At 48.8% G+C, this 20,000-nt stretch overlaps 1 protein-coding gene across 1 annotated transcript in view; it reads right to left on the bottom strand.

Moving 5' to 3' along the window:
* Positions 1 to 20,000, bottom strand: part of LOC143281664 (BCL11 transcription factor A-like) — an 88,444-nt gene that overhangs the window by 19,748 nt on the left and 48,696 nt on the right. Inside the window, exon 3 of the mRNA XM_076586911.1 lies at positions 7,668 to 8,048. Coding sequence (XP_076443026.1) covers positions 7,668 to 8,048 — 381 coding nt within the window. The remainder of the gene's footprint in view (positions 1 to 7,667; positions 8,049 to 20,000) is intronic.

The raw sequence follows: 20,000 nt of genomic DNA, 5'->3' as shown, positions 1-20,000 counted from the left end.
TCCTTACCACCAAGCTCCTCCAATATTATGGTCGCTGCACAGCAACCCGGAGCCTGGGAGTGTTGAGGGCAGGGTGGGGTGGGAAGGGGGGGATGCGGGGTTAGAAGAGGTGCAAAGGTGTGTGTGAGTGTGTGTGTGTGTGTGTGTGTGTGTGTGTGAGGAGGGGGGGGTGCACAGGGTAGGCATCTATAATCACACTGTTTATTGCCCAGCCAACTTTCTACACAGACTATGTCAGGTACACAGAAACGAGCTTTCACTGGCGCATCACTTAACGACGTTAAAAGAAGAAGCGAAGAGCATGGGAATGATGTTGCGGGGGGCGGGAGGGCGGGGGAGGAGTTGCTGAATGCTAAATAATCTGTCATTTCTGGCAAATAGCCTGAAAAGAGAGAAACGGAAAGAGAGAGAGAGAGAGAAAGGGACGGGGGGCGGGGGGTCAGGGGAGGAGGAGAGGACGGGAGAAAAGTTTCGTTGCTTGCTACGTTTTTCCCCACCGAGGAAGGAAAGCTTTATTACAGAACAAGTTCATTATTTTACGATTCACACGTAACCACCACTGATTAATCAAACCACTTTATTTCAGAGAACCAAGGACAGAGAGGGACTGAGTACGGATAACATCTTGACACAGACAGAGAGGAGGGGGGCGGGGGAGGTGGAGGGGGGGGAGCACCGGGAATGAAGCACAGTCGGACACACAGACAGACGCAAACTTGCTAAAAACGAGAAAAGAAGGCGATGAGAAAACTAGACGGAAAGGGTCATATGAGGTCACAGGTCCACCCCTTCCCCCTCACCCACACCCGCACACCAGTCGCCACCCGTCATCTCACCTCTACCTCCCCACCCCCTTAAAAAAAAAAAAAAAAAAAAAAAAAAAAAAAATCGTCCCACTCCGTTCTCCACGCCCCCACACCCCCCTGCCCCTACTGTGGAGATGTGAGGTGATATGATGTGAGAAGCAGCCGACGTTTGGCTGTTGGTTGGGTGCCTGCCTGGTCTGGCCTGGCCTGCTGTAGGGAAATGAGTTATGTGGGGCAGGCAGGGGGTGGATGGAGAAAAGGGGTAGGTGGAGGGTGGAGGGGAGCGGGGGGCAAAGCGGTGCCACATGTGGGAAAGAATGCTGCCTGCCTGCCTGCCTGCCTCCCCCTGACCTCACAGCCCAGGCCACACTGCCACCACCACTTTCTTCTTTCTTCTTCGGGCCTCATACCCATATCCGCAGCACACACACACACACACACACACACACACACACACACCGTATTGACGGAGACTCTGGTCACAGAGCACACAACAGAGCCCTTCTCTCTTCTCTGATTAGCTGCTTCCGTGTCAAGTTTTAACATTCATCTACCTTTAACTCCTCTTGGAGCATTGAGAATTATTACAACATAGTTTTAACAAACAGCATGCCCAGCCCGTGAACACAGATTAATGCAAACAGGAAAGTTAGAAGAAAGAAAAACAACAACAACATAAACTGTCGAAATTAAACATTTTGAACGTCGCAGGACGCAATGAGGCAGGTGTGTTCTTTAATTGAGCTTGAATCTATTTTAGATATTCATCATAGGTTCCACCATCCCTCCTTCCTGTTTTGCCCGACTCACCATACAACAAACACCACCATCCACTACAACCTTTTAAAAAAAAAAAAAAAAAAATCTTTTCATTATTTTTTTTTATAGCATTCAAATACAAAAATTAAAACATTATTATTCTGAACCAGATGAATGCAATCAACAGTATGTGTGACGCAACATGAAACAGAATTCCTTCCTGGCACTCAGGGACACAATGTGAGCTTACACAATACATTCCTTTCTTGCCAAAGGTCTGCAGTCCACTGACATCAAACACGCCCAACATGTTTATTACGGTCTGCAAAAATTTACAGACATGGACCTTGACACACAACTGACAGACCTGGAGGAACCTGGTGAACAGTTCTGTGTGGCGCCATAATGAACTCACATAGTTATAGAAGAAGAAGAAAAGACAGTCTAGGGGTCCGGTTACGTGAGGGACTTCCAGGGCCAGGTAAGAATCCTACAAAGTACAAGAAAGAAAAAAATCAATATGTTTTGTAGTTAGTACTACGCCAGTTCAACGATGTTGTCGTCTGATGAGCGCCGGGAGTGTAGAAAGTCAGCGGGTCAGATTACCAAGATGAACAGCAGCGAACAGAATGGGGAAAAAAGACAAGGAGAAAGATGGATTTCCACGTGAGAAAGGTCACAATCAATGTTCAAACACTCCTTCAGGGGCTGCATTTCTGTCGATCATCATCATGTAAGGTCAAAAGTCGTGACGACACTCTGTGTGTGTGCGTGCGTGCGTGTGTGTGTGTGTGTGTGTGTGTGTGTGTGTGTGTGTGTGTGTGTGTGTGCGTGCGTGCGCACGCGCGCGCAGATTTTCCGTCGGGTAGTTGTTGCTACAGTTTCTTTTACGTGCGCTAAATGCATGCTGCTGCTAAAGGTACATTTTTTTGTTTTGTTTTTGTTTCATCTGAAAGACTAACGTCCAGGACACTGCTGAAAATCAAACGAATGGAGAGAAACTTCATTTGCTCTGTGTGTGTGTGTGTGTGTGTGTGTGTGTGACACACACACACACACATAATCAGAGAGAAAGATAGTTACTCTAGCCAGCGTATTTCTGTGTGTTACAGCACGAGACAGTTCCTGTTGCTTATCGACTGAGGGTGGAGGGAGGGAAGGGTCATGAGTGGGGGGAATGGAGGGGAAGGCAAAAAGACAGAGACAGAGAGAGGGGGTTGGGGGGAGAGGGAGCAGAGGTGAGTGAAATTAGCAGGCACTGTGACGTGATACTGTTTGGGGAGGAGGGGTGGAAAGCCTTGAGGTCCTGTTAGCCTGGTGTCCATCACCAGGACCCTGTCAGCCCAGGCAGAGAGAGAGAGAGAGAGAGAGAGAGAGCACTATAAATAAGATAGTGAAAAAAAATCCTTGACTGCACTTTTAGCATTCGTTTGGCGTTGTCGTTATTCATCGCATATGAACTAGTATTTGTTGTTATTCATGTAATTTAGTTGTTCTGTGAAGAAAAATACCTCCACTGCTCTCGCAGCCAAACCCTACTCCGTGTTTACCGCGGAGAGTGATTCCCCCCGCCCCCCTCTCTCTCCCTGTGTGTGTGTGTGTGTGTGTGTGTGTGTGTGTGTGTGTGTGTGTGTGTGTGTAAAACACGTCATGGAATAAAGAAGAAGGAGGAACGTGAGGAGAAAAAATGCTGAGAGAAACTGGAACGAATCACAGACGGTAGACAGGTTCTGGGGGCCAGGGAGGTAAGAGGGGTGATGGGGGAGGAGGAAGGGACGTTGAGGGGGCAGTTTGAAGACAGGAACCAGAACGGAAAAAAAAACCCCAACCTTATCGGGAGTAAGAAGAATGAGTGTGTGGATGGAGAGAGGGAGAGTGGAGGATGAGCGGGAAGGGGGTGCCATCATGACACACAAATCCTATGTCACACTGACTCGAGGCGAGACTCCCTCCCTCTCTCTGTCCCTCTGTGTCTCACGTGCACACACACCCCTTTTCCCAAGACCCCCTAACCCCCACCCCACCCACACCCCTCCTCCCCCTCCCCACCCCACCCTCCCAGAGCAAGCAAGAGAGGCAGTGAACGCGGCAAAAGACTAATTGGACACGTGTAAAGCGATCGACAAAAACTGCTGGGCTTGACCTGCAGCTTGCCTGCAGTAATTGATGGCCAGGGTGGCTTTCTTCCCCCTTTCCACTGATTATAGCCCTTGTGTGCCAGCCACCGCCAGCCGACAGCACCAGATACATGGGGGCTGAAAAAAAAAATGAAAAGAATGAGAAAAAAAGTCCTCAGCAGCTAAGATCATCTCATTCTGCAGCTTTTCTTTCCAAGTGCTGGATGACGTTAAAAAAAGAAAAGGACAAAGGGGAAAAAAAAGAAATGCTTCAGTTTCTTAAAACGATTTTTATTTAAAAAAAAAAAAAAATCCAAGTGTAATGTTCGCCTTTTTCTTCAGTTTTTAAACCCTTGGTGGAATGGGGAATGTCCCACTCTGTGGGTTAAGTTTCCGAGTGGTTATAATTCGAAGAAAGATCACAGTTTCTTTGTTAATAATTCGAAGAAAGACCGCAGTTTCGATGTTATAATTCGAAGAATAGGTTGCAGTATCTCTCTCTCTCTCTCGCTTCCTCTGCTTCTTGAAATTGTATCCTCTCTTAATCCCACCTTAAACTCTTTTTGCCTTTTCACCACTCCATGTTCAATCAGTGAGACATAAAGACAGCACTAAAAACATTGACGATTTGAAGCGCATGGCCATGGAACACGATATAAAAAAGGATGCGCCTGTCTGCTTAAATGTGATCATGGTAAAATATATTGGAGTGAGAGGGGAGTAACTGTTAGAGTGGGAGGAAAGGGGGGATGGGGAAAAAGAGAGGCCGAGGAAAAAACAAAAACAAAATCAGAACAAGACAAAAGTAAACGAAACGAACACACACACACACACACGCACACACAAAAGACAAGAGACGCAGACAACAGCCCCCTCTCCCCAACCTCCCCCCCACCACACACACACTACCACCCCCTCCCCCTCCCCCCAAACAGCAGCAAAACGAGGAGGCTGGGAGCTAGTGGCGAAGAAATCCTCAGATTTCTCCATCGGGCCAGGGAGATGGGGGAGGGGGGTGGGGGTCATGTGGGAGGGGAAGGTGGGTGGAGGACATGGGGGATTTGCTAGTGCTTGATGACAGTGTCAGACCTCGGCAAGCTAAAGCTGCTGGGGGGCTGGGGGGGGGGGGGGCATCTCAAGGTGGGGGGCTGGCGGGGGACGGGGGGAGAGCGGTTCCAAAACGACGATCTGCCGTAGGAGCGTAACTTCAACTGCCAGCGTCATCATCATCCCTCCATCCTCCCTTCATTTCTCTATCCCTCCCTCGTTAGAGGTGGCCACGTCTTAGTCTGCATCCCGGTGCAAGTGTAGCCCCTTGCAGTCTTCCCCTTCCCCACCCCACTCTCTCTCCCCATTCCCCTCAGGTTGCTTGGAAATATGGCTCAAGCCGCTGTTTTTTCTTTCGTTTTTTTGTTGTTTTTTTTTCTTTCTTTTTATTTAATAATATATTTTTCTCTCGCCTTTCGCTCGGTTCTGGGGACTACACCGTCGTTTTGTGCAAATGCTATGTTCGACCCTGAAGGGGACTACATAACCCAAAAGTCCACGGCTTCGAGTCCTAAATACGGACAGGAAGTTTTGATTGCTGGGATATCAGGCGATCGAGGCGATGTCGTGTAATATCACGGACTTTCGAAGCGACTTTGGAATGATAGGAAGTTGTAATGAATGCATAGCAATAAATAAATATTTAAACTCATTGATACATACAAATAAAGAAAAAAAAACCATAGTACAAAAATAAAAGTAATAAAAGTAAATGTCATAAATATGATAATAGCAATAATAACAATAATAATTTGAAGGTTTCCATCAATATTGGCTTTTCCTCCCTTCCTTCCAATGGATAAAAACCGTGGGAAACATACCTAACAAGCAAAACTGCCATAGCCATCCCGATGGGACAGAGGGAAAAAAAAAAAAAAAAAAAAAAAAAAAAGGCGGGGGTTTGCAGGGCTAGAGAGGTCCAGATACCCGACACTACAATCAGGTGGCTGAGGAGCCGTCGCCAGGGGATGGAGGTGAAGATTGGGTGGTTTGGGGGCGGGGGGTGGAGGGGGTGAGGAGGAGAAGGGGAGATACGGAGTACGGAGCGAGTGCAGGTCAACGATGTCATGGTAGGGGCGGGGCGGTGGGGGGTAGTAGCGGCGATCCGCGTCACTCGAAGTACAAATTTCCCCACTCCACCCTTCCCTTCCTCCGCCATGTGAGCACCCTGATACAGGTACGTCGGTTGTCTGCAATGTTAATCACCATGGCGTCCCTCTATCCTTCGAACTTCTCCACACGGGGATGTCTTTCAAGTCTGGCCTTAAAACCTGTGCTACCTTTTACTTTTTTTCTTCTCATTATAGGTCCTCCATACCCCTCCCCTTTTCCGTCCGAAGTTATATAGCCTTCTATGTACAGGTCAGTATTGATCACTTTTTCGTCGTTGTTAGTTGGTTGGTTTTTGTGTGTGTTTGTTATTTTTTTGTCTTTCATCCTTTTGTTTCAGAGTTATGCATACGTGTCAATGTTGGCCGTGAAAGTGCTTTGATTTGTTTCCGCACAAGATCTTATCTTAGTTTAACTTATCCTTTTGTTTCATAATTAGTCATGCATGTGGACGTTGGCTGTGAAAAATAGGATCTTATCTCATCCTTTTTTTTCGGAGTTATATAGTATGATGATTATTGTTAACCAGAAAAAGAGGAAAAGGAAGAATAGGGCATATGATGATGATGATGATGATTACATGTGAAACGGGGGAAACTATCATCTGCAGACGACCTCTTCAGGAAAAGGACGGCTCTGTCTGGGACAGGACTCAGTAAAAAGGCTCTAAAGCCTTCCGACGTCATAACGATGACGTCAATGGCAGAGGTTTTCAACAGCTCTCTCTCTCCCTGGAGACTGACAGCCTGTTTCTGCCAGAAGGCTGATGCGTGGGAATGGGTCACGCTTGTCGTGGTCTCCAGTGGAGGAGATTCCGTGACCTGATATTGCCTGCACCATTACACGGTTTTTGTCAGTCTGATCACAGATCATCAGCTGATGGATGTCATATACTGGAATCGTTTTTCTGTGTCAGTTTTTTTTTTTTTTTTAATCCTTTTAAAATAATTCTTTAAAAAAAACAACAACTATTATTAAGATTGAGGGTGGGGGTTCAACTGAATAACTTCTTGCATTATTTCCCCGTTGGGAAAAAAAAGATTTGTGAGAAGAAAAAAAATCAACAATGCTGATACAAAATAATTTATGTGCATTCCGAGTACAGTTTTAAGTGCAAAAGAAAACCATCAACACGCGGTATGTCGCTCAAAAAGCACCACCACCACTGAAAACCTCGCTCTCGGGGATGGCGGAGGCAGGGGGGTTGGCAGTCAGAGATGAGGGGGGTGGGGGTGGGGGGGAAGGGAGCAGTATGGAGGGAGGGAATAAACACTTGGCAGTCCCCCTCCCCCCCAAGTCCTGGCATTTCCCAAGTCTCATTCCCATGACGATGTCATCATTTATTTTGGTCTTTTTTTCCCGTTCCGTGGAGTTTGTGCGGTGTGTGTGTTGTTTGTGGTGTGTGTGTGTGTGTGTGTGTGTCTGTGATTTCATCTGTCTCTCTACATGGATATTGGAGGGTCGGGGGTGTGTGTATGTGGGGGGGGGTGGGGGGGTGGGAGGATTGTCTGAAGCGACTTTAAACCATCCACCCACCTTTAATACCCCCGTCCATCTACACTCCCCGACACCCCCATCCCACCTACCAAAAAAAAAAAAAAAAAAAGTACTCCGGTGGAGCGATATCCAGGGAAGGGAATGGAGATCCAAGCCACGCCCTCCCACCACCCCTCCCCGAACCGAGAAAGGAAACAAACACAACAATAACAACAACAACAAACAACAGCACAAAACAAAACAAGACCCCTTCCATCGCACAACACCCCTAACCATTGAATAACCATTGTCTGTGGTTACCAACTACGTGGTGCTGTGTTGACCCCCTTACCTGAGTGGGTGGTGTTGGCCTCGGCGTCCACCACCTGCTTGGGCCTAAGCGGCAGTCTCTGCTGCAGCTGCTGCTGGAGCTGTTGCTGCTCCCTCGCCGCGTCCTCCTTCATCTCCACAGACGAGTCCCCCTCCCGGCTGCTAGGGGTGCCCCTCCCCTCCCCCTCCGCCCCGCCTCCCACGTCCTTCTTGTTGGACAGGTCCTTGGGGGTGTCTCCGTTGTCCTGCGAGGCGTCGTCATCCTGGGATGAGGGGCAGCAGCCCGAGTCGACATTCTCCTTGTTGCAGGCGTGGTTCTTGTGCTTGATGAACTGCACGATGTCGTGAAGCGGGAAGGAGGTCTGACAGTCTCCACATACCAGCAGGTCGTTCTCCTGTTCCACTGTACAACACAGAGATGGAGGGAAAATGATAATAATAATCATAACAACCAGAATCATGACATAAGTAGTAGTAGTAGTAGTAGTAGTAGTAGTAGTGGTAGTACTAGTACCAGTAGCAGCAGTCGTAACAATAATACATTAAAACGCTTTCAAACTTCTCAACGCGCTTTACAATAATAAGTCAGTGTAGACACGCACACAGAATAACACACGCACACACAAACTCATGCACGCACGTACGCATGAGTGTGTGCGAGTATGAGAGTGTGTGCGTTGTGTATGAATAATGTGGAAGATGCTTTGTCATTCTGGTTACATTTGTTTTGTTGTTGGTTTTTTTGTTGGTTTTTTGTTGTTGTTTTTTGGTCACTCTCTTTGAAGCTTTCGTCATCACTGCCACACACACATCCTCCCTAACACTTCTTCACTCTAGATCCCCCTCTCCCCAAACACACACACACCTCTGTCCCCCCTCCCCTGTCCCACCTCCCATCTACCCCACACCTTTCAATCTCTCTTCCTTCCCGGGCTGACCACGGACGTCACAACGCTGTGTTATCTAAAGCGGACAAGCCGAGGGGTGACCAGAGGTCAAGCACTTGACCAGGACGGACTCTGACCGCGGTATGCACATAAACCGTCCCTCGCCTGTCGCCTCGAGGGCCGTTTCTATCCCCTCCTCCCACCCACCCACCCACCCTCACCCCGTCACCACACATCAAAGGCCTTCACCGGGGTGACACCCAAGTGAACACCCCAACTACCTGTACAAGGTTGTCCGGGAGCCGTTGGGGAAGGGGGGCAGTGGAGAGGATGGGAGAGGAGGGGAGTAGCTAGTAGCCATTGGGCAGTTGTGATCCCTCAAGGTCTTTTTCCTCAACTGACGTCGGCGGGTGTCAACGTGAAGTCATAACGTGTGCCACTTGTGTGTGTGTGTGTGTGTGTGTGGAGGGGTGGGGTGGGGGTTGGAGGGGCGGACTCCAGCAGGGGGGCAGCAGCTGAGGATTGGGAAAGTGGAGGGGTAAGAACCTCCGTGCTTTATTGTGCGTGTCTGGAAGGAACAAACCATGCATGGAATCATGGCTGGTTGCGGGCTGTCCAGTTAGTCAGCTCCAAGTCCCCGGGCTGTTTGTTGTTCACAGCCATCAAAGCAGTGACAAATGACCCCTGGTCTTCTTCTCTCCTCCAAAGTGGACCAACCAGCCTTTTGGGTCTGGTCACACACACACACAGGTGGGGGCTACCTTATACACCCTATTTGTGGCAATGCTCGCTAATCTTTCCCCAGTTCCCCCTGATAGGCTGCCCCTTTTTGAACGGGTTGCGGTCTCGGTGACAAATTAGTTTTGGATTTTTGGATCCATCGCCTCCGTCCGTCTCTCTCTCTCTCTCTCTCTCTCTCTCTGTCTCGGTCTCTCTCTCGTCCCTCACATATGCCTGAATAGAACATACTGGCCACGAGCTGTCAAAAGTCCTTTCCAGTGTTCAGACAAAGTGTCTCATACCATCCCACGCAGCAAGCCACTATGCAAATTGTATCAGATAGTATAAACCCATCAGGGTCGGCACACTGCAGTCTACGTGAAGGTGATCCGCAGTGTGTGTGTGTGTGTGTGTGTGTGCCTTGACCATGTAACAATCGCTGGCGTTGTATTGTATGTCCAAAGGCCCGAGGGCAAGACAAGGGATAATGAATCAGAACGTTCCGAAGCGGTTGTCACGAAGTCACAATTAGCATCCGACCATTCAGGGGGCAATGACTCCTTACGCACCTTTGTATTTTTATTTTTTTAATTTTTTTTATTGTGATTTTCTTTTTTTCGTGTTTTTTGTGGGGGCGCTTTATAGATTCTCCCCACATCACCATTGTAAGCAATTTATCGCCATGTTGCTGCTCCTCCACCTCCGACCTCCCCTATCCTACGATCCCTTTCCAATTACTTTAATACAAGGTTGAATTTGATGGCAATGCCCTTCGATATCAAACATCACAATGTCAAATTCCCGTCTTAAAAATAGCTATTAGCAAAATGAATACATTCGCGTCAAACACACACACACCCACGCACGCACACACACACACACACACACACAGTAAGAGAAAGAGGGGGTGGGGTGGAAGGGGGGCACCAGAATTGTTTTCGCAGCCAATTTAGCTGTAAGCATATCACGTGAATTTTTGCAAATCAAAAGAGTACATCGTGTGAAGGATGTTTTAACGTGTTTCAAAACAATATACTACACTATCCCATTATTTTGTGATCCAGACAGGAAAATTAAAGTGTTTGTACTGAGATGTCAGCTGACATACGATCTGTGGTTAGTCAGAGTGGTATATGGCGGGGTCAAAGGGGGAGGGGGGGGGGGAAGACGACGGCAAGGCAGACACACACAGAGACACATACACACAAAGCAATGATTACAGTGATGACGATGAAGCTGACAATGGTGACCATATCCGCTTACCCAGCCGGCAATCAGAGGGGTGAAACCTGACCCCCAATCTCCACGTCACGCACCCAGCCACTGACCTTGCCTGCCCTCTTTGGACAACCACACTTATTTTCCTTTGTGCACAGTCCCGTTTCCTGCGCTCCGACATCGCGAGAGCAGCCAAGCGAGACACTGCGCCCCCCCTCCCCCTCCTCCCCACTCTTCCCACCCCCCTTCCTTTTCTTCTGCACGGGAAAAAAAGTCCGCCTTTTCTTTCTTGTGGACGTCGAAAAACAAAAAGAAAGAAAAAAAAAGTAGACGATCAGTATGCTCAGTCACGTCTGGCTGCGGTAAGGGACAAGGGGCCCAGCGGTCCTCAATAGATGGACGGTGAGGTGTCAGAATGGACAGATAGTCGGCCTGAGACACCCCTCCCCCCCCCCCCCCACCCCTGTCAATGGGCAAAAGCCTTGTCCGCCGCCACCATCCATGTCCACAGACCTGCTCAAAGCATTCCTAGCACCGATCTACCCCGTTTTCACTTGTCGATTAGAGAGGAGAAGAGGCGGAGACAAGTTTTAGAGTGGTGTGAAGCCGGGGAGGGGAGGGGGAGAGGAGTGGGAGAGGGTGGAGGGGCGTGATGCTGGCCACGCATGAACGCGTATGAAGAGCTGAGCAAGTCACAGGCTGGGCTGAGAATGGAAGTTCATCGTTGTCAAAGGTAATTTTGTGAAGTGTAAAAAATGAACATACATTTAAAAAAAAAATTCTTGGATAAAGCAAACTTATTAATTGAAGTAACGATAATGAAAAGGGAAAAAAAATGAGGTGTTGGTTGGAATAGCAGTAAGTTTTCTTAACTCATAATCGAAAGTTTCTGCTTACTTGTATAGGGATGATTAAGTTCGGATGAGCATGACCGAAAACGAACGAACACACACACACACACACACACACACACACACACACACAAAGCACCAAAATGTTGGCAGCCCAGTTTTGCTCATCCCAACTGCTTTTACACCTCTCTCATTAATCCTGACGGCAGTGACAAGGGCCAAAACTCTGCTTGGATGGCCAGACACCACCAGCTATATACACCGGTGGTCATGTCATTAGGATTCACTTGGCTGTGAAGGGCACAAACACACACACACACACACACACACACACACACAGCTCGCCGTCAGACCGTCCCGGTCATCGCACCGCGCACGTGGTGTTTTATCTTTCTACCACCTTTCCCCGCCCCAAAAGGGGCTATGGGCCCAGTCGGGGTGTACGTACTTTCTGCCGCCTGACAATTGAGGTCTCTGACCGCAACGCCAAGTCCCGCCACAGAGGAGAGAGAGACAGAGAGGCGTGTGTGTGAGTTGGGGAGGTTTGGGGGTGGGGTGGTGGGGGGTGGGGTGTCATACCATAGCATAGTTGTGCGCCGCTAGCGATTCACACGCGTGTGAAAAGAAAGGAGAAAGAAAGATAGAAAGAAGCAGGGGCACTGTTGCAAGGAAGGGGGGGGAGTGTGTGTGTGTGTGTGGGGGGGGGGAGTCTCGGTCAGACGAGAAGGATGAGACGAAAGAGAGGGAGTGAACTCAGAAGAGGAAAGGAGGAAGAGATTGGCAAGAGGGAAGGGGGGGGGGGGATGGAGGAGATGGACTGATTGTGGAGGCCAGTAAGCGATAGCCCCGAGGTGGGAGATGTGTATCTGTGTGTATATGCATAATGCAACATGTCCAGAGGATGCCAAGACCCAGTAGGGTCCACTTGCCACCGCCACCACCACCACCACCTCCACGCTGCTTTGCTTTTTGGCTGCCAACGATACCACGTGTTTCCATCAGCAGCCTACGTGCACGCGCGCACACAAACCGGGGAACGGAGGAGGAGGTGGAAGACAGGAAGATGGAAAGATTCGCTCTTATTAGACTCAATATGTATCGACATGATCAAATTATTTGTATTCTATATTCGTATGCCTCTCCACCGCCATCCCGTGAGCACTTTTCTGGTTTGTTGAGTGGCAAATATTACATTGTTATTTCTCCCACTCCCCTTCTGCGCGATGTCATTAATAAGACGTTGCCCCGTTCCCAAAGGTCACGTGTAAATCCCACGGCTTTCCGATGGAGGACAGACCCCTTCATGAAGTCTGTTTCACAAATCACACACACAGACACAGACGCACTGACACGCAGAAACACAGACACACACGCCCACAGACAGCCTGCCCAAATCCCCCCACGATAATATAAAAAAAAGGCAAGTTTTGGGATAAAGTGGGAGGGTAAGTGGCTTTTTACCGGCAAATGACCACCATAAAGTGTGCCGTAACGGTGGCGACCCAGGGAGAGGGTGACTGCCCACCCTGTGGCGTTAGTGTCGACTGGATCAACCCCGCCACCGCTAACTCCTGGGACGGTTTGCCCACAGTCAAGGTTGAGAGAGAGACAGACATGCAGACACACACACACACAATGGGAGGCAAACAGACGGATAGACATATAATGATAGATACACGGGTTCAGACAGACGAAATGGTTAGCCTTCAGAATTAAAAATGCTCTCCCACCACAAGTTTCCAATTTGGAACTGAACTGAACTGGTCTTGTCATTGTGCAGACATGGAGAAGGAGGAGGGAGGAGTTAAGTTGGCACTATACCCTTTAACTTAGCGCGCTGAATAAAAGAAGAAAAAAAAGTGAAGGAGGGGGTGAGGCTTTCAAGACCGCTGGGGGTTGGACTGCACAGAAGTAAGGGGACGTCGGCCGTGAAAGAAAGATGCGGCCAGGTCGGTGAGGAGTTATTGTTATTATTATTTAAAAAAAAAAAAGAAAAAAGAAAGAAGAAGAAGAAGAAGACCGAAAAAAATCAGAAGGTAAGGTGGTGGTGGAAGAAAAGAGAGGCGGTGGGGAAAGAGGAAGGGGAGAGAAAGGGAGGAGGTGGGGATGTGGCAAGAGGATGAAAAGCTTTTTACAGAGCTTACAGAGAGGGGGTGGGGGAGGGGGGGCGGTGGGGGTGGGTCGGGGGGCGGAAGAGCCAGGCCCCAGCCACTTACACAGTCCAGACGGACCCCATGCCTCGACCCACGGACATAAAAGAGGAGAGAGAGCCAGGAGAGGTGGGGGGAGGGGGGGGGCGGGGGTTAGGAGGGGTCGAGGGACGAGTAGGTGAAGAGAGGGAGAGAGGGAAGGGGGGATCTCGAAGATGGCGAGAGAGCGAGTGAAGGAGAGGGGGGTTGGGACAGGGTAAGAAGGAAGGAAGGCAGGAGAAGGGGGAAGGTAGGAGAGAGGTGGCGTGAGGTCTGTGGGCAGGTCATCCCAAGTCGCTGACCTCTCTTACCTATCTGTCTATCGCCCACCTCCATCTGTGTCCCCCTCCCCACCCCCCTCTCTCTCTGTGTACCCACCGTGCCTGGCTGTTCGGAGCTTCCTTTTTACGCGATGGGCCGGAGGGAGAGGGAGGGGTCGGAGGGTGGGGTGAGGAAAAAAGGGGGGAGGGGCGGAGGCGACGTGGACAGGGAGGTATGCTCACAGGATGGGTTGGTAGGATGGGGGAGGGGAGGGGGTGTTGGAGGAGAAGGGCGGAGGGATGTTTATCACCCTCGTCATCAGCGGTGAGTGCTGACTTGTCATTACGGCAGGCAGTGGCCCATGGAGGGCAAGTAGGGGAGGGCGGGGAGAGAGAGAGATGCACAGGCCACATGAAAGAAAGACGACAGCAAGAGAAAGAAGGGGTTAGAAGGGGTTGCATGGACCGAAAGAGAGAGAGAGACAGAGACAGAGACACAGAGACAGAAGTGGTAGGGAGAGAGATAAGAGGGGGGGTAACAAACTCCCCCAATGACTGCCAGATGGACCTGTGTCTTTAGTTACCGTTCAACTCATTCCTACCTCTCTACACTTTTCTTACTTACACATATCTCATCACACACATAGAGGGGTGTGGTGGGGGTGTGGGGCTTAGAGAAGCAACAACAGAGACAGACATAAACAGTAACAATCATACAGAGACATCACAGGCAGATCAGAGTGACACACACACACACACACACACACAGAGGGATTTCACATAACAAGCAGTTAGTGGGGTGAGGGTGGTGGGCGTAGAGGTCGACGTACACAACAGACCAGATCATAATTATACATACATAATTGTGTGTGTGTGTGTGTGTGTGTGTGTGTGTGTGTGTGTGTGTGTATACAGTACACTACAATACAGTACTGTGGGAGTGACAGCAGGACAGGCCCCAGGGCACACCTGAGTGGGCATGCAGTTCATTAGAGGTGCGTGGCCTAAGGTCAGCAGACCAGTCAAGGCCATGACCCCCGTGTCAGCGCGTGCGTGAGGTCACTTGCCAGCAAAGCGTTTCTCTCTTCTGCTTGTCTGTCTCTCTGTCGGTCTTTCCCCCTTTTCTCTCTTTTTCTGGTTTGCAACGATCGTGATGGTGAATAGTGCCGAGGATGTGTTTTTTTTTTTCTCTCTTTCAAAAAACGTATGTCAAAACGCTGTAGTTTGCCTTGTTTCTAGAAATAAAACATTTAAAACATCTATAATTTTTTTTAAGCAAATGAGAAACTAGAAAAGCACAGCTTGACTGCGTGACGAGGGAAGAGGGGATCGGGCGGAGGGAGGGTTGGGAAGGAGGGGGGGACGTGAGAACAGGGGAGGGGAGAACCCATGCCCGTTCCACGCACGCACACACACACACTCGGAGGAAGTCGCACGATCCCAACACATGACCCCTGGCAAATAAAAGCATGTGCAACGGTGCACACACAAAACACAAACCCACCACCACAACCACAACTGACCCTTTGCACACCCACACAAAAAAACACCTTCGGCCTCCCTTGACTGACCGAACCGATCCATCGGTCACCAGAGAAAAAAACAAAAGGAGGAAGGGGGTAGGGACGGAGAGTGGAGCTGTATCGCCAACATCTGCGCCACTCGGAACATGAACACCCCGTCCTTCCCCCCTCCACCCAACACACACACACACCACCCACTGAAATATCGCTGTATGCCTGGTCAGTGGAAAAGCCAAGCTGAAAAACATTACCAATAGAACAGGCCTGCCAGCTCAAAAACAACCTCAGCTCTGGACAATTAATTTAAAAAAAGATAATAATTAAAAAAAAGGTGGGGGGGGGGGGGGGGCGAGCTCAAAACGATAGCTGGACAGGGGGCAAGAAAGAAAGGGGGTATAAAAAAAAAAAAATCTGTGGGCAGGTTCGACCAGTGGTCAAGTCAAGCCTGAGCAGTGTAATTAGAAAGCACTAATAGCTGACCTCAGGGTATTATTGCCCTCAGGAGGGGACGGGGAGAGGAGTGGGGAGGGAGGGAGGGAGCTTTGGCGGACGCCAGTGACACAAGGGGGGCCGGCATTTCCCAGGCCGCCAGTCAGAAGGGGGTCAGAGGTGGAGTGCAGCATAATATACAGAAAAAACGTCTTTTGTGCACTCTCCATGGTGCTGCAGTCACACAAGTCATGGGGCTGTTGGAAACGGAACTGGGGGGTTTTGGGTTTGAATCCACGTCAAATTAATCACGACTGGTGAGAACAATGCTGCCATCACCGACCTCTGATTAGACCGGCTGTGAGACTGAGGTGGGTGTGGAGGGGTGAGGGTGCAGTGGAGAGGGGGTGATTGGTAGGGGAGGAGGGGGGTATCAGGTGGTTCGAATGAGCGGGTATGGGAAGCGGCGTGGGAAGAGGTAGCAACAGCATCGCGTGCGCGCGCACACAGACATTAACACAGACACACACACACACATATACAGTCACACACACATACATAGATGAAAATATATTGCGAGAGGAGAGAGAGACCGGGCGATCCGTACAAGTGGCCGGAAAACACATGACAGCTGCCTAGCTGGCTGACCCGTCCACTTAGGAGGCAGGAGGTCCGTGGAAACACCCCCTCCCCACCTCGTCCGCCTCCCTTCCCCCGCTCGGCTGTCCCCACCCCACTACGCCTATCATTTGTCTTCCTCTGGCATAACCTATTTCTGTTGGGGGAGGTACACGTGTGGGAACCTATGTGGCTTGTAGAAGGCAAGGGGACTCTGCATATACGTCTGTGCATGTCCGTCCGCCTGTCTCCTCACCCAGAATGCCCGCTCGCTCGCGTCTCCAGTTCGCAAGCTGTGGTAGTATTATCGCGTTGCATAAAAAAAAAGCAGCAGGCCAAATCAATCAGCAAATGAACAAATTGATTAATACATGAATAGATTAAGTGCAGCAGATAAATAAGTAAACTTCTGCTAATTAATACATAAACCGATTAAGCGTATTAGATATGTAAACTACTGTAAATAAGCATATTGCCAGGTCATTTTGTTGTCATCCACTGATCAAATGTTTCACGCAAGCATACAATATACACAGATACAGTTCTGTATTATGTAAAGGCTGAAACGGCTGAAAGAAAAAAGGAGTGTACATATATCTTCACCGTAACCTGGTCAAAACCGAAAACAAATTAAACGGACATTTTCAAACGAGAAAAATATTGTAAGATAAAAGTCCGCGTCGGTGAATTAGCTGTTACACCAGGCTACATGGATACATGCATACATTTTCTCTCTCTCTCTCTCTCTCTCTCTCTCTCTCTATATATATATATATATATATATATATATAATCTAACAATAATCCTGTCTTGACACTGAAAGTACATTCCAGATTAACACCAGTTTGGAAATTTTGTGTCTGCTTGCAACTATGGTATGGTGCTGAGTGAGTTGTACTTGCTCAATCTTGTAATTTTATAATTCATTTATTTGATTTAATTAACCCCATATTATTATTACACACGCACACACACACACACACACACACACACACACACACACACACACACACACACCGCACTCATGGAGAAATAGAGAGGGTAGAGAGACAGACAGATAGAAAACAGTGAGATTATAATAAATACGCCCGACAAGATATTTTGCTGGAAGGACTAGACTGTCAAGACAACAAGACAGATAAGAAAATCGCTTTCACTGAGAGAAGCACGCGCGCAGTTACTTACTTTTCCGACGATCCAGCGAATACCTCACAGCGCCAACGGTCATACTAGTTAGGACGTATCTCACAGACATGCAGCGATTCTACACTTCGACGTCAGTGTGCGGGCTGGACATTCACATCCAACTTCACCTACAGTCTTTACACCAGCAACTCTTTGACCAAAGGTATGACAGAGTTTTTAAGAAGTCTTTGACCAAAGGTATGGCACTCACACACTGGCTGGGCGTTTAGCCCACGACTGGCTGTGCTGTACTTGTTACAGTTTAAGACCTAAATTGCTTCAAATGTCATTGCTCTCGGTGGTGGTTCAAACTCGTAACGACTGGTACCATCGCTCTGCTTGGCCTTCACGACCAACGAGTTGTGTTGTCATGAGCTCTCACCTACGTGTCGTGCGGGTCAGCAAACCACTTCTCAGTGGCTAACAACACGTATCTGACCGCCGTCCGAACTTTTGGCTGAGGTCAGTTGTATCTCTATCCCGGCAGGGAAGGAGGAGTAACCCTTGTGTCCACGAGTGCAGCTGATTTCTCTCTCCCCCACCCCACCCCATGGAATGTCTCCGCACTATACGCACAAACTACTCGTGTTCGTTCGTACAGCTCAGTGCGGTACAGCAGTTTGGGAACTGACTCACTGGCAAACAGCTTCTTCGATCGAGAGGGCTGGGATAACTGTCTGACCACAGTCCTGGCCCCACCAACTCCTTATTTTTTTTAACACCCCTTTCACCCTCCGCCCTCCTGCCCCAAACCCCCTCCCACCCTCACCCCCCTTTTTTGGGAGGGCGAGGGGGGTAACACTCTCGACTTCTACCTCTCCTTCCCCCTTCCTGCCACTCTCCCTTCATTCACCCCCCCCCCCCCCCCACCTCCTCACCTTCGTACACACACACACACACACACTACCTTCAACCCTCCCTAACCCCCCTCCCCCACCCTACCCTCCACCTTCTTCCAATCCGCCGTCCATCACCACCTTCACCCCTCCCGAAGCGACCAACAGGACAAACGTTTGGTGGGGCTGGTTGGAGGACGGGAGGGAAGGGGGAGGGGCAGAGGGCGTTCACCGAGACAGAGATAAACCACGGGGGATTTGCTTGTGGGCTGGATGGATGGACTTCGCCTCCACCACAGCACTAGTCCGGTCAGTCTGTGTGTGTGTGTGTGTGTGTGTGTGTGTGTTAGGCTTTCTGGCCTCTGAAGGCATTCTACATGCCTAGATAATACAGACACAGTACTGCTGTATTGCTAGCTTTAGTATTGGCGGGCGTCTCTCTCTCTTAGGGGGAGGGGCAGGGGGAGGAGGGACTGGAAGTGATTTATTCATCTCTCCTTTATCCCTTTAAATGCAGCAGTATCTTAAGAAAGCTGATAACGAATTTATCTTATCTTGTTGGTTTGAAAATATTATAATTTGATTTTTTTAAAATCATTTCATGGCAACAGAAATGCATTGAATGCTCGCTTGATGCAGAAGAGGCAGTTGGGGGGTGGGTGGAGAGAGACAGAGGGTGGTGCGGGTGACGAACAATTCAATTTCCTTACCTCCCCTTCCCTTTTTGCTGAAACTTTTCTGTTTTTCCTTCTTTTTTTTCTTTTTTTTTTATCTCAGCCCCGGTCTCAGTAAAACAATCCCCACCCCACCCCTTTTCAACCCCGTCATATTAATTCTAACGGTCAGTTGACCACTGTCCTCTGTCCCCTCAGCCACCCCGTTTCCAGGTGTGCTGGGCTGTACTGACCTTCAGCTAGCCAGTGGTCGGCCGGTCAATCGAGGGCCATACCCTTCCTCCCTCCCCCTCGGTCAAATCGTCTTTTTTTCCCACGCGAAGTTGTTTTTTTATTTCTGCATGCATGAAAGCTGCTTTTCTTTCCTTTTTTTTTTTTTTTTTTTAAATCATTTTTGACTCACTTGTGTAAACAAAGCGAGTCTTGTTTTAACCCGGTGTTCGGTTGTCTGTGTGTGGGGTGGGGGGTGGGGGGTGGGGGGGGGTAAACTTTAACATTGACATTTTCTCTGCAAATACTTTGTCAGTTGACACCAAATTTGGCATAAAAATAGGAACAATTCAGTTCTTTCCAGTCATCTTGTTTAAAACAATATTGCACCTCTGGGATGGGCACAAAATTTTTTTTTAAAAAGAAGCCTAATTATATGCAAACTGCATTTACTGTTATATTTATATTTTTTGTATTCTCAAAACTTGGCACTTTGACCTCTTATTCTGACACAACAACTAGAGGAGTCATTGTTATCATTTTTTGTTCAAACAGAACTTCTTTTGCTAAGCATGGAATTTGTATTTATTTTGCAAACGTTTTGGTGCAGATAGTAAAGAATGGAAACTACTCTGTAATTAATGCTAGGGGACGTAATTTATCACAAGTGAGTCTTGAAGGCCTTGCCTCTCTTGTTATTTTTATGATTTTGTTGTTTTGGTCTCTCATTTTCTTTTTTCTTTTTTCTCTCTCTC

The sequence above is a fragment of the Babylonia areolata genome, chromosome 4 (genome assembly GCF_041734735.1).
Source record: "Babylonia areolata isolate BAREFJ2019XMU chromosome 4, ASM4173473v1, whole genome shotgun sequence".
NCBI lineage: Eukaryota > Metazoa > Mollusca > Gastropoda > Neogastropoda > Buccinidae > Babylonia > Babylonia areolata.
This window is presented reverse-complemented; position numbering and strand designations above follow the sequence as displayed.